This window comes from Zerene cesonia, chromosome 22 (genome assembly GCF_012273895.1).
Source record: "Zerene cesonia ecotype Mississippi chromosome 22, Zerene_cesonia_1.1, whole genome shotgun sequence".
Taxonomy (NCBI): domain Eukaryota; kingdom Metazoa; phylum Arthropoda; class Insecta; order Lepidoptera; family Pieridae; genus Zerene; species Zerene cesonia.
The window spans coordinates 2,577,333-2,602,735 of NC_052123.1; the positions used below are offsets into that span (position 1 = coordinate 2,577,333).

General features: G+C 33.2%; 1 protein-coding gene across 2 annotated transcripts in view; it reads right to left on the minus strand.

Moving 5' to 3' along the window:
• Positions 1-266: 266 nt before the first annotated feature.
• Positions 267-25,403, minus strand: part of LOC119836000 (irregular chiasm C-roughest protein-like) — a 97,433-nt gene continuing 72,296 nt past the window's right edge. The window contains exons 8-22 of one of the 2 annotated variants that reach the window (XM_038361159.1): positions 20,163-20,238; positions 18,449-18,531; positions 17,993-18,095; positions 17,422-17,555; positions 16,318-16,441; positions 11,744-11,889; positions 10,849-11,002; positions 8,839-9,074; positions 8,002-8,151; positions 6,820-6,923; positions 5,786-5,928; positions 5,105-5,281; positions 4,416-4,519; positions 3,895-3,997; positions 267-3,252 (exon numbers count right to left, since the gene is read on the minus strand). In XM_038361159.1, the coding sequence (XP_038217087.1) occupies positions 3,215-3,252; positions 3,895-3,997; positions 4,416-4,519; positions 5,105-5,281; positions 5,786-5,928; positions 6,820-6,923; positions 8,002-8,151; positions 8,839-9,074; positions 10,849-11,002; positions 11,744-11,889; positions 16,318-16,441; positions 17,422-17,555; positions 17,993-18,095; positions 18,449-18,531; positions 20,163-20,238 (1,875 nt within the window). In that variant the 3' untranslated portion in view covers positions 267-3,214. Of the gene's footprint in view, positions 3,253-3,894; positions 3,998-4,415; positions 4,520-5,104; positions 5,282-5,785; positions 5,932-6,819; positions 6,924-8,001; positions 8,152-8,838; positions 9,075-10,848; positions 11,003-11,743; positions 11,890-16,317; positions 16,442-17,421; positions 17,556-17,992; positions 18,096-18,448; positions 18,532-20,162; positions 20,239-25,403 lie in introns of both variants that reach the window. The other variant, XM_038361158.1, reaches the window with a different exon arrangement.

Below are 25,403 nucleotides of genomic sequence, written 5' to 3' on the forward strand. Positions count from 1 at the left end.
GGCGTCGCATGTTTCTCTGTCTGTCTCTCTCTCTCTCGTATAGAAAGCAAGCCAGATACTTCTACTGATTAAGTTTATATAACAAACTATTTGTTTAAAAAAAAATATTATAACTTAAAAAAAAAAAAATACATTCCTTCACTAATTAATCGAAAGGACCTTCGTTCCATCCGGGTGTCCCTTGACACCTCTCAAGTTTTTTTATTATTTCATAATCCAAGGAACAAAACTTAGAAAGAAAATCAATTAACACACATTGTCTGTCAACGTATAAAACTGTATTAACATGCGGATGAAAAAGAAATCAACCAATAGAATTCATTCTCATGAACAAAGTTGTTTTTTGTGTTTCAGTGATATAAACAACAGCTAAGTGGTATCGGTGTGCTGTATATAAACTGGTGGTGAAATGTTTTACTTTATTGTAGTCATTTAATTTTAATATCAAATTTGACAATATTGATTCATTATTGCCGAAATTATCGCTTGCGAGGATATAGTACTCATTATGAAATAATAACTAATAACTTTTATGACTTTTAAATGGATTTTAAACGCGATTTATTCATGATATTATTACGATGTTTACGACTCTCTCACCGTGACCACGCTCGCTGTAAAGTGTTGTTATTGATAGGATAAGCACCCCACTCCCCCCTTTTTATTTGTAAGAGCAATATTGATATATTCTTATATCACTATCACAATTCTGTTAATTACAACGCACAACACCACATGTCAAAATCCGTCCAGCCGTTCGGGCAGTAGGGCGTGCCGAAATGACATAGTCCAATACATGCATACGCTCGAAAAACATTACCCTTCTGCACTCAGTCGGGTAAAAGGAAACACGCAATCGACAGAATCCTGTATAAGGTCAATCGAATTTTTCTGTTCTAAATATTACCATATCTCCACAATATATATACCAGTACCTACCCAATTAATAATATATAGATACGGCAACAAACTGACCTCAATGACTCGTCAGACCCAAAATCGTTAATTTTAATGAGCTATATTTGATTTGGATCAATAGCCAACTTCAATAGGGACCATTTTAGTATATAACCATTGTTTCATAAACTTATGTTTGTTTCTAAATTTTCATATTTCAATGGGCCTATACTAATATCAGTTCTATGAATATTGCCTTAATATCTTAACAATGGCATGTGTTTATATGAAAGACTGGGAACGCAAAAATCTGAGAATATGACGCTAAATGCCTAAATGAATTCTGAAATTAGTTACCGTGTAGGTCAGCGGTGGAAATGCTTTATTTAGGTCATTTAACAATAGCTTAGAAGTTCACAATGCTGACGTCAGCGTTGTCATGTTTTATTCGATTTTAGTGTTGCCCAAAAGGGCAAAACGGGACGCTTTTTTTTAAAGCGGGTAAACAAACATGTGGGTCGCCCAGTACCACCGCCTAATACCACCATCCATTAGCCTTCATAAGAGAAGATTTTTTGACCTTGTGAAGATGCTTCCGGCTTTTCAGAAAGAGGTAAACCCTATTACTTCGCTGTCTGTTCGTCAGTCTGTCTGTCAGCAGGATGTATCTCAAGAACCGTGATGTAGTTCATATTTTCGGAGACGTGTTGCCGCAATAAGAACAAATTGTAAAAAACTAGGTTAAGCAACGGTTGGCACGGTCACAAATTGGATGGGTGACCAATTTTTTGCAGGTGCCCTTTAGCGTCGCGAGTCCTACTCCCACTCGTACTTTACCTACTTTTTTAATTGAATATGTCAGTTTGACATAAGAAAGAGGACGGTTAATGTCTAGATTTAATCAATTTACTATTTTTAATGATGTTTAGTGCATTACAAATGATCGAAACAAAGAAAATTTACACTAGTCAGTCTTAGAGCGAAATTGAGGTGAAATTGATCTAGAGCTGCATTGCATCATTTTGAGCATAGACATTTTGATATAACATGATATGTGAACAGTGAAAAGTCCGTTAATTTGAAATGTCTATTAAATAATACACTATTAAAATATAAATTAATTTCACTGACTCATATTTGCATTATTTATTACGTAAAATTTATCTAATGCAAAATATATTAATTTTTTTCCATACCAAGATCCAGTTATAAGATATGTCCATGATATGAATGGCACTATATAACCTTAAAGCTTGAATTTAGGACATAGTCAATGCTCGCTGGGTTCTAGGCATTAAAATAAATCTTAAGCACTACATAAATAAAACAATATATATTATTTAATAATAATACATTTCAAGACTATGATATAAGACTTGAGATAAATTATCTCAAGATGTCCGATTCTTTGAACTTAAAGAATGCACTAGTGTACGTAAGACTTAACTTATCTAGATTTCAAATGGAAAGGCCATAATTAGTGCAACAGTCATAGTTTGGCTTCACTTCAATGGTTTTTTATTAACAGATCTAAAAGAAATCTATTTACGTACTATATAGGCCTAAATATAACTCGATAAACAAAATTATTTATATTGTAGCGTCAAAAAAACACAATTAATAACAAAAAAAATCTACATGATATTGAAAATCTGGCGAAAAGGAAATAATAAACATAATAAAAAGATATTTTTTGAAGAAAATGAAATAGACTTTATTTACAAGACCACGTGTGTGGCACCAGCATTCAAATAAAAAAGAAAAATCAAAATTGTTTCACCCAGTCACTAGTACTGAGGTAACCGAAAAAACTGCTTTTTTCGAAGTCGGTTGAACCTATATAGTGAAGCCAAGAAGTTATCTATACATAATTATTTACATTTTATACAATATAATAATATAATAGACCAGTCTCAGTCGGATGTCTTGAAATTGACTAAAGTTCAGATAAATTTAGTTAACTATTCGAAATAGTACAACAATTATTAATATATTATTGAAATAACTAAAATATTATACAAAAGTGCTGCTGTTAACAACAAAAACACATTAGAATTATATCTATTTATATAGTTATTTAACAAACCGTTTGGCGTATTTCATATTGATTTTTAATAACCGTTTATTTAAAAATGTCCACACAACTTTTACAAATTTCGTTGCATTTGAAAATAACTCATGCATCCTAATACATAACGTAGTTACAAATAACTGTCCGTTATTTCATAATAACACTAAATCACTTCATAGTTCGTTATCACTTTTCGTTATATCCTTAAATAACGGTATTTTCCGTTATCGGAATACCGGTATTCTGTTATACGTGAGTGGCGAGCGGTGTTTGGATACCGTTACCTGTAATGGAAAATATTTTAGAATAGGAAAACGAAATTTTTTTTTTCTCTATTTAAAAAAAGTAAATATACATAATAAAGCAATTCGAATTTAAAAAAAAGTTAAGTACGAGTGAACAGTTAAAGTTAAATCTGACTAAAATCATTTAAATAACACAAAAAAAATAAAGAGTCAATATTTTTCCATACCTATTTATATATATCCAGCCATTTATCTTTTTTTTTATGTCATAGCGGGCAGCTGAGCTGGTGGTTCGCCTGATGGTAAGCGATCACCACCGCCCATAAACATTCGCAAAAGTAGTACCTCCGTGAATGCGCTGCCCGCTTTTATGGGGTAAGGGAAAGGAAAGGATTAACGACTGGAAAGAAGGAATGGACTAGGACGGGTGAGGAAAAGGAAACGGGCCTCCGGCTCCCCCACTCACCGTACGAAACACAGTGGCATGCCGCTATTTCACGTTCACATTTCAATTCGTGCCGAAGCGTGCTCGACTCCCACAATAAAATTATCTTATTTAAATTATCTTATAGTTATTAGGATTAAAACATATTTTTAAACGCATTTACACTACAAATCCTTTAATATACTTAAAAGAAAACAATATAGTACACCATAAACTTTATTATTATAAAATCTTACCTTTCTTGGTAACGCTTGCATTAGTCAAAGCTCGAGTTGCTGGTGCTAATATATAATGAGAGCTTGGAGATTGCGGTGTTGTTGACGATGTCACTACTCCGACCTAAGAGAAAAATGTGAAATATTATTTTAAATTTTATCTCACTGTAACATGGAGCATTTTAACGTAATATGAATTATGTCGGAAACAGTATTGTTTATTTAATGTAATGAAGATGTTTTCGCAACAAAAATTTTATCTTACAACTCGACTGTGAGTATATGAAACTATTTAAAATAATATATGCATATATACATACTGATTTATGCATAGATACGAAATAAATACAATGAAATTACATAATTAGTAACGTTTAAATGATATACGTAAAAATAACACTTCAATTAAACGACATGGATCAAGACTTCAATTAAAATTAACAAGAAATTTTAATCCCCATAATATAACATTACGCAATAATCAAATAACCATACCGAATAACTATATTACACGAAATACCGGTGTCAATAACGTTACTCACGGGCTGTGCGCTGTCTGTGGACATAGTAGAGTTAGTGATCGGGCTCGTCGCGCACTGCGGCGAGGCGAGGCTCGTCGGCGATGTTATAGAGTGGGACGATGTACCTGTATAGCGCATACAATGTATAGACACGGCAATATCAAAATTAATTTATATTTTTAATTTTGGTGACATTGAAATTGTTAAAGAAAGATATGTTTTAATTGGAAATTTAGAATAAGGTTTTTTTTTATTAATTTGTGTATTTTATTCATGGAAATTTGTGTAATAATTTAGTGTAGAGCAAAACGTTATGAAATAAAATTAGAATATAATATAAGATTAGACAAAAATAAAAGTTAAAAGGAAATAAGCAACAAAGATGCTACATTATTGAATATGTTTAATTTTCATTAATACTTATATAAATAACATTTACTTACCCGAAGTTATGTTTTATTTAGAAATTTAGAATAAGGTTTTTATTTTATTAATTTGTGTGGTTTATCCATGGAAATTTGTGCATAAATATTTTGTTTATGATAAGATTGATAGGCCGTTAAATAACAAGTTTTAGTTAAGAGCAAAACCTTTAAGAAATAAAATTAGATAAAAATAAATGTTCTGAAAATAACCAACAAAAATCGCAAGAAACATCATTAAATTTGTTTAATTTTCATTTATTACTTATATGAATAATATTAATTTACCCGAGGGTATAATAACAGAACTCCTAACAGAAGAATAAGGTGGCGGTGCTGGTGTAGACGCGGGCTTCGCTGTGTTCACGGTAAAACCGATCCCACTACGTAAATGTGGATTCCCATATGTGGCTGCGTATCTCACGTCCACACCGTGTATTATGCCACCGTTGCCAACCCGATTACCTGTTGCAAAACAAAAGATAATTAATAACATTCGATTTTTAAGTTTGGTCCTTCGAGCTGGAAAAGTTTGAAGAAATCATGTATGTTTTTAAATATAATTAAAAGTCATAGTTGTTTTAAACTAAGTCTTGTAGCGATAATATTTAATATAATCTTAGTAACTTTAATAATATCATAATAATAACCTCTAAATCACAATCAAGTCCCCCCCCCTCCCAAAACTATATAGCGTTTCATTAATCTGTCGGTAATTTTGTTACTTGCATAACACCTGTTATATATATATATTAAGTTGTTCTTGTAAAATTTCTTACTGCTTTTTATTCCAACGAATGATAGGCTTCTTCTTTGGATCAGCTCGCACCGAGAAAGGTACCACACCCCCACTCATGAGATTGATATTGTGTGACTTAGTAGGGGAGCTGGACGGCCATTTCCTTATCCTCACCATTCTCAGTGTACTCCTTTCTTTATCCCCTTTATCCTACAACAAAATAAGCCCACCTTCCGTACTCGGCACGCCCAAGCTGTTAAGCGCACTATTGCTGCCCTGCCGCTTTGCTCGTTGCAGCGAGTTGCTCTGGCTGCCGCCGCCCGCCAGCTGTAGCGACGTGTCTATGCTCCTGGGCAGGCTGCCGTTTATCGATCTGCTGTTAATATCATCGTAATCAGTACAATGAATGTATGAGTATACACTTATTATGAAGTGAGTACTTAAGACTGTCTCAGTCCACTGCTGGACCTCGACCTCCCCAAGATATGGAACACAATACGTCTTGTATGGTATGGTATATACATCATGCGTAATTTGAATGTGAAAACATGTATAATTTGAACTTAATAAAATAGGCCAATCCGCGAACTATACAATATAATGTACGAATAGAATCTATTTAATGTGTGGTTTTGGACAAAGGATATAATTAGTTACATCAATACCCTCTGTTTTTTTATTTATAATCGATAGGTAGACGTTTGACCACAATCCCACCTGATGGGAAGCGGAGATGTGGTCTACGTGGGTGCACGTCTACAAGGAAGGTGCCTATTCACCCTGGTTTTGAAGAGGTATCCAGGTTGTATTGGTTAGGAAAAATAGTGGCAGGGAGAAATGAAACTGTACGTGAAATTTTAACTTAAAATTTTTGAAACTTCGAAAGATGGCTTTTCACAGGGGAAACAAATAATTTACAAATATATAATGTACTCTTTATGTTTTGACACGAAGTTTTATTGTCATACTAATAAGCTGTTACATAGAAAATTAAAACAGAAATCAAACACCCATTAATAGGTAAGTTATAATAAGAAATTTAATTTAACCATAATTATTTTTAACAAAAAACTGCCAAATTTAAATTGGACTACACGCAAGGCGCCAGCTTTCAAATAAGAAAGAAACCTCAAAATCGGTTCAACCAGTAAAAGGTTTTGAGGTCACACAGAAAAAAAAACTACCTCAGCACCTCCTCTTTTTGAAGGCGGTTAACGAAATAGTACCAACGTCCACTGGAAATAGGACACCCTGTATTACTCACCTATTCGGTGTCAGCTTATCGATGCCCATCGTAGGTGACTGAACTCTCAAAGAGCCCGGCGTGTAATCGTGGCCGTAATGTACGTACGTCGAATATCCATTTACCTTGACACAAAAGGAATAAACAAGTAATAAAAAATACAAAAAAAATTGCTTTTTTTTTTAATAATTAGTAACAGATCTGTTTGAAACACACACACACATATATATATATATATATATATATATATATATATATATATCGATAGACACTGTATTTACTCGACGTAAAGCGATTCTAATTATATTCATAGTTTATTAACAAAGTAATTGGTAGTATAAGGTTTGTTTGTGTGAACAACAATCTTTTCAAGATAACATAAACACACATTTATATTGTATACTTCAACACTACTGATTTATATTTTTTATTTCGCTTTAGCCAAATAAAAAAAATATACTTATTAACATACAATTGTTTTTTGTTTTCCCTCTTGTATTTTCATTACTCAATTTACTACTACAATATAAAAATATCATCAAAATTAAAAAAAAAAGTTTTAATAAAATCAAAATTTAAGTATCTTCATTCTCTTTGTACTATTTTGTCATTTATCGTAATTGTAACAATATATACCTACTTCCTATCTTTAAAGTTGGATCAATCTGCACACGGGAAGCAAATTTGATTAAGAACGTTTGGGAAGTTTAGGAGTACATCGCGGGCAGACATTGTAACAAGTAATTTTTTTTATATCACCGCCGGTAATGGAGCTGGTGGGTCATGTGATGGTAAGCGCTACCACCACCCATGAATATTTGGAGAGGCGTGAGGTCGATTGCAAACCTTACACTATATACGATATATATATATAATAACCTTATACGATATATACTTTGTAATGTATATATATTAAGGTAATAAACGAATTATATTAAAATTTTAAAACATCGTGGTCCAGAATAGCTAAGGACAGAACAATTTGGAAACGTTTGGAGGAGGTTTTTGCCGCAGGAGCGGTTCTCGCATAAAATATAAATACTACACAAGAAAATAAATAAATCAACTTAATTAGTAAAAAATAAAAATACATACACATGTTAAACCAGAAAATTAGCATAAATATAATGTAAACGCGAGAAATAAAGGCTATTTATTCATTTATTTATTTATTAAATGTTTTTTTTAATACATTTAACTCACCTTATAATCCGCGTACGCTGGATCGCTATAATCGTTGCTATATCGATAGGGGAAGGTCTGCGCGAGCGGCGCCGAGCCGGCGAGCGGCGCGCCGCTACCCAGCTTCGCGTTCGAGCAGAGGGTGCTGTCAGACCCCGTGTTGGAGTAGTCCTGATTTTATTTATTTATCTTTACTATCAGGTTTAGTAAAATCAGTTATATACATTATGGTAGTAAGCTCTCAATGCACACCTTTAACAGGTATACACAACAAGTTTATAAGAGATTAAGTGGAATAGTTACATTGGGCTAACTCTTACAAGTGTGAGTTATAAATAGTGTAATTAACACCAAGAAAATGGTGTTAGTTACACTATTTATAACTCAAGAACGCATAAACCGATTTGGCTGAAAATCTCAATAGGAATAGATTCCGATTTTGAAACATTCTTCATCGGTGCTCCGCTCCTATTGGTCTTAGCAAGATGATATATAGCTAGTTAGCTTCCTTATTAAATGAGCTAGCTAACATATGTACAGTGAAGGCTCATCTTGTGAGGTAACCTTCGGAAGTGTATAGAAAAGGTATATAAATACGTGGGTTACGGCGTAGTACTGGCATTTTCTCTATATTATTATACTTCATAGAAGATTCTAATTTGGATAGAAAGTAAGAATTCATTGCGCATTTGAACGTGATTTAATACTATTTATCCTATGAAATTGACCCTGAGAAACACCCTGTATAATCAACAACACTGACAAAACTAAACAATATCCCACATATAAAATTTGTTGCAATTCAATCCAGCAAAAATGTCACATTATTCTACAAACATTAGACGCAACAAAGCTCACAATGTCACATGTCCCGTTCGCCTGCCGCAGCTCCAACTTCAGGTCGCTTATATTTGAATTCCTGTCGTTCTCCTTGTATAATTCCTCCGCCGTCACTGTGACGTCCGGCTTCTCGGTCACCTGCTGTTTGTTCTTCCTCTGCTTCCTCTGGCACAGTATTACCAGCATTATCACCGCTGCCACCATTATTGTGCCGGAGGTCACTCCGAACAGAATCAGCAGCAGGGGGAAGGATTCTGCGAAGGGATCTGGGTTTAGAGAATGCTTTGTTGATTTCAATTTGCACCATTTAATATGTAGATAAAGGTAGCCATAAAAGATTAAGTACAAAACGCGACTTTCAACACTTATGAGTGATATAGCAGGCTATCTAAACAATGCTTTATGCATTAATCCTACTAATCCTACTAGTAATATTATAAATGCGAAAGTTTGTAAGGATGTGTGTGCGTTTGTTGCTCTTTCACGCAAAGACTACTGAACCGATTGCAATGAAATTTGGTACGTCGACAGCTGGACAAATGGAATAACATATAGGCAACTTTTTATCCCGATATCCCTACGGGATACGGAATTATGCGGACGAAACCGCGGGGCGCAGCTAGTAGTAAAATAAATTAAAAGGTTAGCCAAAATTGTTGTGTAAATTCGAATGGACTGCACCAAATTGGTAGTTCTTATGTTGTTTATTGAGAGGATAACGGTTGTATAAAATAAAATTAGAATCGAACAGAGAGCTGTGGTGGTTAGTCAGTGTATAAATTAGGATTGTTGTTGCAATTGCGGCTCTATAGCAGTAAAATTAGGTGTATTTTTGCATTTTTATGTTGTATCTAGTTTAATAACATTTGTAAATTATTTGTTTCACATTTTCGTAGAATCCTCCGTTTTGTCTTTGGATTTTAGATTGTTACTTGCCTGTTTATTATGACGGTTTTTACTTATTAGTCGTCGCTTCTAAAGTGAATTCAAATGAAGTTATATTAATAAACATTTTATCGTGTGTGTGTGGATTGAAATACATTACTTATCAGTAATCAAAAAATGTATAAAAATGTATAAGTCATGTTAACATTAAATCAGTTTAAATATAACAGTAAAATAGTAAAATAAGTAATCACTATTATTAATGAAATTTTTTCTTTAATATTTTTATAATCCGTGCAAATATATTTGTGATTGTTATAATTTCCTTTAAGTAAAGAACCATATTTTGTTATTATATATAAGCAATTTTAGAATAAAGAGTATTAGAATATGTAATCTTTGTTGAAAATTCTAAAAAAAAAAAATCAACCATCAGTAATATCAACGTATGTTTATATTAATTAAAAAAAATGAACAAATCACGAATCGGACAACTCCAAACTCTCAGTTCGAGTTGAAAGTTTTCAGTCACATACAAATGTATAAATTTGAAACGTTTTATCTCAGAACAGAAAAGCTTATAAAGGCGATGCGAGGATTTCCTCTCGCGTAGGTACCCGAGGGTAATTCACAATTGCTTTAAGCATACGGGAATCTGTGAGGTTTCGACTTCGTGAAAAATTGCGGGCTATTTAAATTCCACTAAAATGCAAGTTGTGTTTTTAATGAAGGGATTTTTTTGCAATTATCACGTTGATTTTGCGTACATTTCGGGGAAATGTATTCGGGAAAAATGTATTTAAAATATGGCGTTGGGAGATTTTTTAAATATTAAGTCTGTCTTTATCAGAATTGGCTTATTGAAAAGAGAAGGAATAGTCGAGCTTCGCGTTGATATTAGAAGTAGATAGAAGTAGAGAGAAGTAGAAGAAGAACAAATACAATTCATAAGCAGTTGTCAAAATTTCCACGAACAAAGAGGTTTTTGTTTACAAACATGAAATATATGCGTGATTACAAATTCAAAAATCCCAATTTTTTTTTTTTTGAAGTCGATATGAGGCTTGCTCGACTCTCACATACAAACTGTATCCTAAATTATTTACATTCTATTAATTCTCTAACAATGAAACCAATACGTACTGTTAGGTCGAACTACAATGTCCAGAGTATCACTGCCATAATCATTCGAGACGTTGCATCTATACAAGCCAAAGTGCTTCGCCTGGCTCTCCCTGATGATGAGCGTGGAGTTCACGATGCCCCCAGGCTGGAGGTCTTCTTGGAACGCGTAGTCCTGTTTATAATCATATCATACTTACTTTAATATTATAAATGCGAAAGTTTGTAAGGATGTGTGTGTGTATGTGTGTTTGTTGCTCTTTCACGCAAAAGCTACTGAACCGATTGCAATGAAATTTGGTACGTAGAGAGCTGGACAACTGGAATAACATATAGGCAACTTTTTATCCCGATATTCCTACGGGATACGGACTTACGCGGGTGAAACTGCGGGGCGCAGCTAGTAATTAGCTGATAGATATAGTAATTAGCCGTGCCTACATATTACATCATTTTGTTTTTGTACTTAAGCAAACATTCGTGTCCCCATTGGGACATAGAAATCAATCGATATTCGATGTGATATCATCATACATTCTGACGCCAGTCGTCAACCTATCTTAAAAATCTATTAATATCACAATAACTGAATATTGTAATCATACATATTGCAATATATACATATCTACACTTGATTTATTTTATTAACCAAGATATGCGATGAAAAATATAACACCGACTTCACCAGATAAAAATTGACATCAATGACAAATTTAAAAACTTCTTAAAGTCTTAGTCTACGATACTGTTTTATTGAAGACGTTAAATAAATGACAATACTATTATTTGAAGATTTAAAAAGAATACCTAAGATATAATAGTTTCAAGTAGCCTTTTATTGTAATTGTAATGCGCAGAAACATCATGTCTCGTCCAAAATGATGACACAATGCGTTTCCATACGATAATTACTAACCTGGTCATGCACACCGTCGATTTCTCGGCCTTCAAAGGTCCACACGATGTTATCGATCTTGGGTACTGCGAAGGCAGCACAGACTATGTTGACTGTATCACCTTGGGAACCGAACTGCGTTGCGTTGGACAGTATCTTTGGCGGTCCTGCAAGGAGGTTTTGTTTAACTTCGACGAATCATTGTCATTGTCTGTGGTGTATCACTGCAAATTCTATAGCAAAGTCGCTACCCGCGTCTCTATGCGTGTATGCTTAGATCATAAAAACTACACGATGGGTTTTGATGATTTTTTTTAACACATAGAACGATTCAATCGGTAGGTTTATATGTATAATAATATCTATTAAAACACTCCAAATTGAACGCGTGCGAAGCCGCGGGTGGTAAACTAGTTCATAATAAACTTGAAACGTAATGAGAGAACAATCGACACGTGTGGATATTTGTTCGTTTAAAAAAACATTTATTCCAAGCGATTTTCATAGGATAATAAGATATACAAATATTGAATTTAATGTGCCTTTTAAAAATAGGAATTAATCCAGGCTAAAAGTTAAACATATAAATATACAAGTAAAGTATATAAACATATAAATATACAAGTAAAGTATATAAACATATAAATATACAAGTGAAGCTAATAAAAGCGTGTTAAAAATCCGAATTGACTTTATAGTGGACCTATGTCTAAATATAGCTTCATTACCCTATATTTTCTCAAACCTATTTATATATTAAACAAAATTTCATCTATTCCATTCTATTACCAAGCAAGTCACCGATAAAAGGCTATTGAAACCTTCAAAATCACTTCGAATCCATGTTTCAATATGAATTACCTATCAATTACCCGGCCCTAATATTTTCATCGACTCGCATCTATTATACCACTTTTAACGGGTTTTAACGTGTTTCTTGGTTTAATAACGATAATTTTATGCATATCATCGCTTCTAAAAGTTTAATCTATATTAATTTCGATATAAACGTCGCATTTATATTTAATCCTATTACTGAGAAAGTTAACTGCAGAAACGTTCTTTGTGTTTGCCTGATTTATTATGAGAAGAAAGCATTTTGAAATCACTTTTTGTTATGCTAATCGAGTTATTGAGGTATCGATTAAAAATGTTTGTTGGTGTCTTAAAGTTAAATGAATAGATGACTTTGAAAGGTATGTCCATTAAAATATTTATTAATATTTAAATTCGAAACGTTGAAGTTGCTTTATTAAAATCAAAACTAAATACGATACATGTAAAATATGAATTTAGATGTTATATAATTAATCTTGAAGTTTTATCTAAAAGTATTTCATTTTAATTAATGTAATACTGACTTTTCGGCCGCGCAGTCAAAAGTAAAAGCAGTATTTTACGTCTTCTGCAAGGTTTCTGCAGTATAGTTATACTTTCGTGGGATTTATGAGATAAACACTATTCTATCAATTTTCCTTTCTATTTTATTCTATTCTATTCCATTAATTTGTTTTTCTTTCTCGGGCCTCAAGCTATCGTTATGCAAAATTCTATAGAAATCGGTTTGAGGCTTTCGCGTAAAAGCGTTACCAAACAAAGCTAAACCTGCCTATATGTTAATCCAGACTATAATCTATCTTTTCACCACATTACATACAGATCTCAACAGAGGTTTTTACATGAAAGAGTAACAAACATCCATTCATTCTAACAAACTCCCGCGTTTATAATTTTAGATGGAACATTATTATATTCTTAAAGCAAGTATTTTACTTAAGAAATTTTGTTTACGCAACCTTAGAGTTTTAAAACACTGTTAGCGATTTCATTTTAATTAGAGATAGAAATATAAATGGAGTCTCGAGTACTGTTCTTTTGAGATGTTCTATTAAGAACGCTGTTTTAATTAATTATTAAGTTTTAACTTAATACCTCCCCGTGTAGTGGTGTGAGTTTTTTAGTCCTGGAATTTATCGCTGATAAGCATTATCCTCGCTAACATTGTAACCGTAAGAGAGTGTTTGTTCGTCTGTCTTTCACGTCGCAATGGAGCGATTTTATGTTTCATATTTTCCGTTTTACATTTTACTACGAAACATCTGAATCTCATTGAAAATTTCCTTTGACTGCGCGGGTGAAACCGCAGGCGGAAAGCTAGTTTAAATTCACAGTAATAATCTCTATCCTAATGATTTTTGTATATCTTGTCCTACTAATAATATAAATGCGGAAGTTTGTCAGGATGTGTGTGTTTGTTACTCTTTCACGCAATAACTACTGAACCGATTGCATTGAAATTTCGTACGTAGACAGCTCGACAACTGTAATAACATAAAGGCAACTTTTTATCTCGATATTCCTACGGGATACGAACTTACGTGGGTAAAACCGTGGGGCGAAGCTAGTACTATACAAAATTGCAAGAATAGATGAATAGACACATGAATTAGTTAAACGAACGTTGATAAATTTATATCAGAAAGGTATATATATGACATATAAATATTAATTGAAATTTTCTTAGTATTGCAAAGCAACGGTTATTTCCACGAATAAACCGTAAGTAGTTCTACATTTATCGTTTCAAAGACCATACTTTACTGGATAGAATGACGTTTAGGTTTCGCGGGAAATTTCTCCGTTCTGATAATCTGTATAAACTAACTAAATATATTCGAATACAAAGAAAATTCATAGGACAAAAATAGTTCGCCGCTGTTACGAGGAGTTTTAATATGATTGAATAATTATACGCTTACTAAAATAATAAATTACAAATCAATGTATTTTCAGCAACACAATAATTCAATCATATTAGTTATGACTATAGATAGTTTTGCGGACTATAGTATACTTAGTGCTTAGACTTATCCTACTATAGTATAAACGCTAAAAGTTTGTAAGTATAAGGTATAAGTATAATGTATAATGGATGGATGTATGTACGTATGGATGATTGTTACTCTTTCACGCTAAAACTACTGAACCGATTGCAATGAAATTTGGTACGTAGATAGCTGGACTACTGGAATAACACATAGGCAATCTCATCCTGATATTTCAACGGGTATACTCTAAAAACTATCTTATGTCCTTTCACAGGTATCAAACTATCTTGGTACCAATTCCATCGAAATCCGTTCAAAGGTTTGCGCGTGATGCGAGTGGAGAAGCCGGAGGCCCTGTTCCTAACTCTCCCAGTCCATTCTTTTATTTCCATCATCAATCCTTTCCTTATCCCTCACCCCTTAAAAGCAGACAATGTATTTATTCTATTCCTGCAAATGTTCATGGGCGGTGGCGCCTACCATCAGGCGAACCACCAGCTCAATGCCCGTTATGATATACATAAATACACGAAGTTAGGTACTAATATCTAGGCAGCGGTTGCCGCACCCCATGTGACCTAAAAACACTTAGTATACATTGCGGGCCCATTCTAATGGATTCTCCAATAGAAAATATGTACTTTAAGCTAATGGAGTTACAGTCCTAACAATTGTGCTATGAGTTAATGAATTGCTTTGGAAGCAATATTACTCAGGAAAAATGTCAGACAGAGTTCTCGGCTTAATTATACTGATTCGAAGTAATGAATTAGAATTTATCCTACTTCTATTATAACTGCGGAAGCTTGTATGTATGTATGCATGGATGGATGCTTGTTACAACACACGAAAACGTCTTACCGCATCCGTATGAGATTTGGTACAGAGATAGACTACACTGGATTAGCACGTAGGCTACTTTCTCCCCGGGTACTAAGCGAGTGGGTTGTACCCACAGTAGGTAGTTGAAAATAGTTAACCCTTAGTGCTAGATTAAACATAAATGTTGTATGTGAATATGTTATTTCTTATAATCGGAATAAAAAAAATACGTGATCTAGAAGAGTATTTTATAATACCCTAAAGTTTATGAACTTTTGCAGTAAAAAAGAACAGAAAATTACGTTAGGAGGTATGATAATATAATAATTAGTTCTAAAAATATCATGCTCAAAATGTTTTGTATGAGTCAATCTAGTTTATGTAGGCTCTTTAATAGTAAATAAATGGCATAGAAAGTATAACCTATATGTCCAAAACTTAAACTCGAACATTTATTTATTCAATTAGATTTCTTATAGAAGCACTTTTGTCTTTATACATATTATTTTATTTTATTCCAGTTTATATCCTAACTAGCATACCCGGCCACGCGTTGCTGAGTTGTAGCTGAGTAATAATTAAAAATATGAAGATTACAAATTATTGGGATAATTAATCGAAATACAAACTATCCTATACCTTAAGTTGGACCAAATTACACATAAAATGCCGAATTTCGTCAAAATCGGTTGAGTTGCTGAAGAGTTCATTGGGAACATACATCATGATACTGGATTTTTTTTTTATTTTATTTATTTATTACTCTTTAACAAAATTGTACAGGAAACTTAAAAGAATATATATTAATAACAAGTAATAAAGAAAAATAGTACAATTTGTTGGGCGGCCTTATCACTCAGAAGTGATCTCTTCCAGGCAACCCGGGCAAAAGGTAACATGCATTAATAGAGTACTGGCTACTGTACTTTTTATATATTTACCTACCTTTAATGAATATAGACGCCTCGGCCTCGATTTCTGGGTAGCCCTCTACTCTTGCTTTACATAAGTATCGACCGGAGGTGTGAGTGTCTACCGTTAAAGTTAGATTTGCTGTTCTGCCAACGCTCTGTAAGAAAACAACTCATTATCACACTAATATTATAAATGAGAGTTTGTTTGGATGTTCGTCCGTCAATCACGCTGGAGCGGACTATGATAAAATTCGGTATACAGACAGGATGAGCTGATTTGGGTGATAGGATACTTTTAATACCGATTAAATGCTCCCTTGGGATAAAACAGGTATCTTGACATCCAGGCGGAGCCGAAACGAGAGCCTAGAAATATATATTGAGCCTAGTCTATATTTAAATGTAGGTGGCTCAGTGGTAGAGACCTTACTTTACCTAATAACCAAGTTGTTATGACTAATTTATATTGGTCGAATTTGCGATATAAGCATGCTACATTATACACATCACCACTGTTCGAAGCGGTGATGGAAAACATCGTGAAGAAACCGGCATGTGCCTGACTTAAAAGTTCGATGACATGTGACATTTGCCAACCGGCGCTTGGCCAGCGTGCTGGATTATGGCCTGAACCGTCTTAGGCGGCCTGAGTCCCTGCAGTGGGAATATGTATGGACTGATGATATATTCAAAAGAATATATGTAATATTATAGAAATTGAGAAAATATATCTACTGTTATTTTGATTTCAGATATGCTTAGTTGATTTTGATATGAAACTTAACGTTAATTGGGTTTAAAATAGCCTGTTTATGTGCTCGACCTACAACCAATAATTATTACTTTATGACTTATTATAAATATTTGATGTATAGACATGTATGTATTATTATATTTCTAGATCATAATAGACTAGCTGTTCGACCCGGCTTCGCCCGTGGTGCATATATAGCATATGTCACTCAGCGAAGTTGCAGCTTTTTAATGGTGAAAAAAATTCTAAAATCAGTAGTTTTTGAGTTTATCCATTACAAACAAACAAACAAACAAAAAATCATATTCTTCCTCTTTATAGTATGTGTGTAGAAGTGTAAATAAATCCAATGAAATTAATGTAAACCGATAACAAACTCACAATATTAGTGTCTTCTTCAAAATGTAACCATTTAATTTCGGGCGCCGGGAACCCATCCACGTCGCAACTCAGCGTGACTTGCTTACCCAACTCAGCTTCTACATCTTTGGGACGGTTTCTGAATGTGGGTGCATCTAGGGAATACGATAATGAACTGTAATGCTTTGCATTAGAGTCGAAAAACGCCACATGGTATTTTAAAAATATTTTTATTGCATTGAAAAGATTTTTTTATGTCTTTTGTACATTATCTACTTAGTTATTGTATTAAATGGAGTGTTTTTAACTAATTTACATATATTTATTGTTACAGTGATCTTTTACCTAAATTACACATTTATAACATAGTACTAAAATATGAAATTAAATATTTACATAATTAAAAATTGAATAATATCAATAGTAAAACTATATAAAACCTGGACTTAAAATATGAAGACTTTACGTTCGTTAATATTATTAAAGTATAGGTAATGTTAATATAATTCGTTTTTATGGATATTATTTTAGATTTCTAAGTTGTAAGCAGACATAAATAGAAAAAGATATAATTAATTGGAAATTAACTTACATGTAACTTCAAGGGTTTCGGTCTCCTCGCTTTTACCGACTGCGTTGAAAACCATGCACTTCAAAATGGCGCCGTTGTACTGTCTTGTCACATTCGGTATTACCTGTTACAATAATTATTTTTAGCTTCTTAATATAATAGAATCATTAAAATCGATTCAGCCAGTAATAAGTTATAAGAAGTGGGTTTTTTGAAGTGGGTTAAAAATAATTAATAAATTAAAAATCATAATATTCCATTACAGTCTCGCCTTAGAACAATTTTGCTGTGGGCTTTAAAAATTTGATATATATGTCTTTTGATTATTTATATCGAAAATATTAACTTATAGCACACAGAGATCACGTATATATCAAAGCTTTTGATGTGTTTGTGTAAATAATAATCTGTTATTATTATCCACACAATCACATTAAGATTCAGAATCAATTATAAAAAAAAAACACAAATACTCACCAGCTCTGAACTGTTTCCAATTATCGATTCATTTAAAACCCATCTGAATGTCAAATTACTCGGATTCGCGTCCGCGGTGCAGGCTGAATGAAAAATACATTTATTTATGCTTTAGATTGAAAACTGTAGTTCGCGAAGTTTCCGTTTTCAAAGTTAATTTCGAACTTTGCTATTTCCAGACAAAAATAAAACTGTGCAATTTGACCCGAGTGGCGCGAGAATGGAGACATATATTTGTAACCTTGATTCAGCATTGGTGGCTCAGTGGTGAGGACCTTCGACTCGACAAAATCGATAAGTCGGGGTTCGAGACCAGGCAAGCGTGCAAGAAATTAACTGATTTTTCAATTTATCTGCATATAACATCACCACTGCTCGAAACGGTGAAGGAAAACATCGTGAAGAAAACGGCATGTCCGAGAATTAAAAAGTTCGACGAAATGTGACATCTGACAACCCGCGCTTGGCCAGCGTGGTGGATTATGGCCTGAACCCTCATAGGAGGCCTGTGTCCCAGCAGTGGGAACATATAAGGGCTGATGATGATGATGATGATGATGATGATTTGTAGACAAAAATAAAGCTATGATTACAATACACACTGTTTGTTTCCAAACATCTCAGTAATTGTTGGCTGTGATCACCACCAGAAAGTGAACAAATTTCTGGGAAACTTTACCATTTAATCCAATGAAATATAAGCGAAGTTAATGACAGTAAATCTCGTTAAATACTAAATAATGTTAAAGTACCTAGTAATGAAATTTTAATATTTGCGGCGCATATTAATCTAGATTAAACCCCCTTTTGCCATGAATTTAAATTTAAGCCTATACAGTTCGAGATATTTATTAAATTACAATGATTTTACATGTTAAATTGTTTGCATCGTTTAAAGAAACGTAACGTTTTACACACACACATATTGAACATTTAAGCTGAAAAAATTATACGTTATTTGCATTTTCGAGTCAACATTTTATTTCAAAATTATTAAAAATAGGCGGTGTAGCATATATTTCAAATAAGCCAAAAACACCAGCTTTTAAATAAAAAAAAGTAAGAATCAATCACTCGGTAGAAAGTTCACAAACCCAAAAAAAGGTTTACTTGAATTGATAACCTTGTAGGGGTTGCGCTGGCGCAGTTGTCCCATAACTCGCGCCACCAACGCACGTTTTAAGTAGTTTATAATTGGTGTAGTGTATTTATTTTATAACTTAGAAGAATATAATAATATTATTTGACTGGAAACTTTAATTCATCACCCTACACAACCTACACTAAAACCTCCTCCAATGGTTAGAAGTCGGTTGAAATCCAGTGGTTACGAGTGTTATTTGAGTCCCTATAAAATTAAAGATGTTGACCATTGATTAATAATTTGCTTTCAATTCTATTATTGATAAGTTATCAGCTATGCTGTTATTATAATACAATAATAATACTCCGTCTGAGTGTTTTTGCTTCTTTAATAATCCCTTCGTTCGATTTATTGCAAACAACGGATGTTAAACAACGAAGAAAAGTCAATTTCCTGACGGAGTCTACTGTAATCTTCCCTAATAAACAATTATCATAATTTTTAACCTTGAACCGTTAATTTCTTAAATAAATAACGGAAGTCTGTTTCCCGAATTTGTAAGTAATTTCTTCCTTCTAAATTCCCTGCAGGATTTGTAAAAAAAAATAAATAAATGAAATAATTACTTACCAACAACAACGTCTTTCCCCTCCGGTATTCTTTTTCCTGTTTTAATCTGTATTTTCACTTTTGGCGCGTATTTTACCTGGAACAAAATTTTAAATTAATTCTTCCTTCTTTCTAGTAATCCATTTTGATTATCAATTTATTACAAATAAAGCTTTGAGAGTGGATATTTAGCGTTTTATTCGCATCGTGTCGATTAAACACATTTCAAAATTGACAATTTGCGATGTTGCTTTATTTGGACTTTGTGTTGCCAGCTTTATGGAGTATGACAATACACGTTTATTTTTAATTCAAAGAAAAACCTCCTAACTTACAAGGTAACGCTGCAATTACATTTAGCGTATGGGTAAACAATAAAATAATCAATAAGTAGTTGTTTAACGACATTAGTATTATGTTCCTATATTGCTTTTAATTATAACAACACAAGTAATAATACGTGTAACATGTAATGTAAGCTAAAACTATATTCATGGTAATTTTCAATGTAAATTATTACAGGCTAGCATACTACATAAAGTTTTTTAGAATTTAATTTCTGCCTGAGCGTATTTGATATGCAGCAAGACTTCATACATTAATGGTCCTTCGAGCCTGTTCAAAGCAGTTGTGTTAACGGATTTATTACAAACATTTAAAGCGTTTTATTCTGCATTTATATTTAAAAGCCATTATATTCACATCAAGTTGGCGAAGCTTTAAGATTATCTCGACTACCCAGAGTGAAGATTTGATCCTCGCAAGCGTTAAGACTGTCGAGGATGTAATTTGGTTGAGCGTACCATGTTTGGAATTTCGTAGCTTTGCAAAACTTGAATTCCAGTATATTCTTTCTGGTTTTATATTTATGTAAGTAATATTAGATGTGCTAAATGAGTCAATGAATTCCCTTGTAACATACGATCCGTTGAATTGTATTTTAAACACAAATATATCCATATTTATACTGTTAAAACCTATTTTAAATACATTTTTATAGAGTACCAGCTGCGACCAGCGGTTTCACCCGCGTAAGTCGGTATCCCGTAGGAACATCGGGATAAAAATTTCCAATACGTTATTCCAGTTGTCCAGCTATCTACATACCAAATTTCATTACAATCGGTTCTGTAGTTTTTGCGTGAAAGAGCCACAAACACACACACATCCTTACAAACTTTCGCATTTATAATATTAGTAGGAAGTAGGATAGTGTGATGATTAAAAATACAGCTTTCATTTAAGCAAAATCTATGTTTATCGCCTCAGCTGTTTCGGCTGTACTCGCAGTTAGTCAATCAATATTAAAATAACGGTAAGCTGGGTATTAACTCAGTCATTGTTATGTTTGTAATATATTGAGAATGGGGGGATTCAGCCCAAGGGAAATAAGCCAAGCCCATGTCCCATTATGGGAAACTGGGGTAACAAGAACATGTGTGTTCCCCGTAACCTTTTATTACTTTAATAATATAAAATAATAAATAGTAAATAGCTGTGATAAACAATAAAATATACCTATTTAATTAAAGTGGAAATCTTAATCTTCTTTGCTTGTAATTATGGGAGTTAACATGTATGTATTTAATGGATTGTGTCATGTCATGTCCATCAAATGAATGTTTCTTTGCTTTCTTACATTCTTTCTTATCATAATTAGGATTACAATGAACATGACATTTAATACGGTGAAGTCCAGCTAGGCTATCCTTTTAACTATCATAGTGGATACTATTCTGAAAGAAAATTTGTGAAGATTAAATTGACTCATTACTCTTTTAAGCAACGGCTGAACAAATTTCGATTAAATTTGCCACGGAGATAGGACAGTTAGGATAAGCTATTTCCCGGTAGCCACGCGAAAAAAACCGTGGAATGAATGAATTTTGTTAGGGTATTTATAAAGAATTCTGAACGAATAAAACACACAAGAACGGTCTATAATTAAAAAGGCAAGGCTTAAACGAAATTGATATAATCGAGTCAAAGATTAGCAGCTAAAAATTCGGTCCAAACACGGATGTATGGACAAACGCTATATGGAGCGCGGCCGACTCCAAAATTTATGGGTTTTTTTAAGGTAATGAATTTTCTTTATTGTCCCCTCCCTGGATGGTATTGAGCGTGTTTAATGAATTTTCACGTTTTGAATTTATGGTCGAAAACGAGTTTGGCATGTTTTTTTTTTTTCGTATGTTATTTACAACCTCGAAAAAGAGTATTGATAGCAATTCCCGTGAATGTTCATTCTGACTTCGAATTTAATTTTCCACCATTGGGAATTTAGAACAATATTGAATATTCACTCAGGAATTGAACGTTTTAAGATTCTTGATTCTTGTATGAGAAGAATACATTGGAGTAAGAAGTATTAAATATGATTATCCAATCATTTGCAAAGTTAAAGAGTCTTTAAGATGTGGTTTTTCTGTCATAGCGCGTTGCTGATCTGAGTTTGCCTGATGGTAAGCGATCACCATCCCCATGAACATTTGCGGAGTACGTGAAAAATAATATATTATAATAGTTAAAAAAAACTAAAAAACACGCTTTTATCATATTTTGCAAATTGAAAAATGGAATAATTTTATCAAATTAGTGTATTGTCATCGGTCCTCAATAAATCTACAAAGTTTGAACGAAATCTGGCCGTTTAAAGTGGGTCAAAATCGCGCCCAAAGAAGTCGGTTACAAACAAACATACAGGTGAAGCTAATAAAAAGCGTGTAATATATTAATATTGCTATTGTATTCAAGATCTGCCTACATTGGTGGCTATTGGAGTATTAACCTATAGTAACAGCAAATCGTATACAATCGTGCAGCACAACAATAAACCAAATTAACCGAAACCAAATAATCTTGACGCCAGCCTTAATTCCTTGGCCAAAATAGTGACCACAGATAATAAAACGGGCACAGATAAACTGCCGCGCGTTGTCAAATGTCCATCGTATACTCAGACCCGTAAAATGTAATTGGGTAGACCGTAAAGGGTTCTTATTTTATGACCAACAAAAAATATATGATAAACAAACTGGCCCTTTGCATCATAACAACGGAAATGAGAGTGAATCTAGATGTGATATGAATATAAAATAGGCTATTATTTTAAACATAAACGTCACAGAACGGCTGTGTGAAATTATGCAGGGTGAGGTAATGATGCCTAATGAAGTCTTGTGATATTATGAACTATATTTATTTCAAGAGCTGTACAAACTGGTGTGAATATGATTGAATATGATTCGAATCAAGTGAAATGAGTTTTGTTTCCAATTCTGGCCACGATATAACGATTTTGAGTATCACAGCAAAGCAACGACAGGATCTTAACACAACAGTTGTTGACAGGTCGTCATCCCGTAGGTATTTAAGAGCATTCCCACTCCGTATCAGGGTGATATGCTTCATAGCGTATACATCAAACATTCATAGTCATTAGAATGAAGTAATATAATAAACATACAACCGTTAGTATGTATAAACAAAGCAATGAGAATCCAAACAGTGCATAGATTTATTTTTATACTTTTCAGTTTTAACGTATCTTTAATTGAAATGATGGCATTATAAAAATGCTACTAAAGAAGAAACAGTTTTCTATCCCACCTTAAAAATTGGAACGTCTTTCGCAATACACCTCTAATACTGAACAACGACGTACAAATGGGTGTATAGTGGGAGGCTCATTTCAAAACAATTGCTCGACGCGTCTACGGCCATTTATTCTGCCAACGGAATAGTAATTTCCTCTCCAGTTGGTGCTGTGTCAGTGTGAAGGACAATAATTTTTATCGTACGCAATATGGGTTCAATGAAGTTTTGCTTTTCATTATTAACGTTGTTTTATGTTTTATCTATACTTATATTTCGGAAGTTAGTGCATTTATGAGTTTGTGACGTTGTAGGGTATTTTCAGTAGATCTACTGAACCGATTTTAAAGTTTTATACTATATAGAAAGTTTCGTTATGTGTGCGTATCACAGGCTTTATGTTATTTTGTTTCTATCTCGGATCAACCCGGGCCGAGCTGAGTAGCTGTATTATGTAAAATAAAATTTATTATTGGGTAGCACATTTTAATATCATTTCACCTGCATCAACGTAAAATTGAATTTATGTCGAAACAAAAGTAATATTCACAGATACTGATCCTACTATCCTACTAATATTATAAATGCGAAAGTTTGTAAGGATGTGTGTGTGTTTGATGTTCTTTCACACAAAAAACTACTGAAACGATTGCAATGATATTTGGTACGTAGACACCTGGTCATCTGAAATAACATATAAGCAAGCGGGTGAAACCGCGGGGCGCAGCTAGTATTTCTATAACTGCATTTTTTTACTGTTGTCTATGTGTGTACGGACAGTTTTTAGGCAGTACTGTCACCAGTTCATAATCACAATATTATTTAATAAATATTATTTACAATAGTTAGGAGTAACGTTAGCTGTGGTTTAACCGAATTTACTTATTTCAATCGAAAAATATCCAACCTTGTATGCAAAGTCTGGCGAATTAGCTAGTTTAAATATGAAATAACATCAGTTGACACGGATTACAGAGTTTAAATTTTCTAGGTCTCTCTGAATGATCGATTTTCATCATAAATAGGTCAGCCAAAGATGTCAATGTCTTCCCAGATTGTAGCTTTGTATTGGTTGTGTATTTTTAACCGACTTGAAAGTGGTTAATGTTGTATTTCGTTGATGTTATTGTATTGTATATTATACATGCCTGGGTGAGGCGATTTCATGCTTTTTTTACACGCTTTTTATTAGCTTCACCTGTATGTTTGTATGTTTGTTTGTAACCGACTTCTTTGGGCGCGATTTTGACCCACTTTAAACGGCCAGATTTCGTTCAAACTTTGTAGATTTATTGAGGACCGATGACAATACACTAATTTGATAAAATTATTGCATTTTTCAATTTGCTAAATATGATTTTTGTTGTTATTTTATTTGAAATCTGGTTCTTTCCTCAAGGTGCCATAGAAAGTAAAATTTGAAGTAGTATTATGTTTAACTTAATAAATACATTACCGATTTTTAGATTGTTACTTTATTGACATATTGACATCGTCCTACTATAAACAACTTGTCTCCGAACCGCCCAAAAAATTAAAAAAAAAAAATTTGAGCGACGTTTTGTAAAACATTTACTGAAATTAACACCTTATCTCAAGGTAACAATGTTCAAAGTATATTGTAACGCTCATGAGGCAGAGTTTTGCTTCGGACAGTTATCGAGC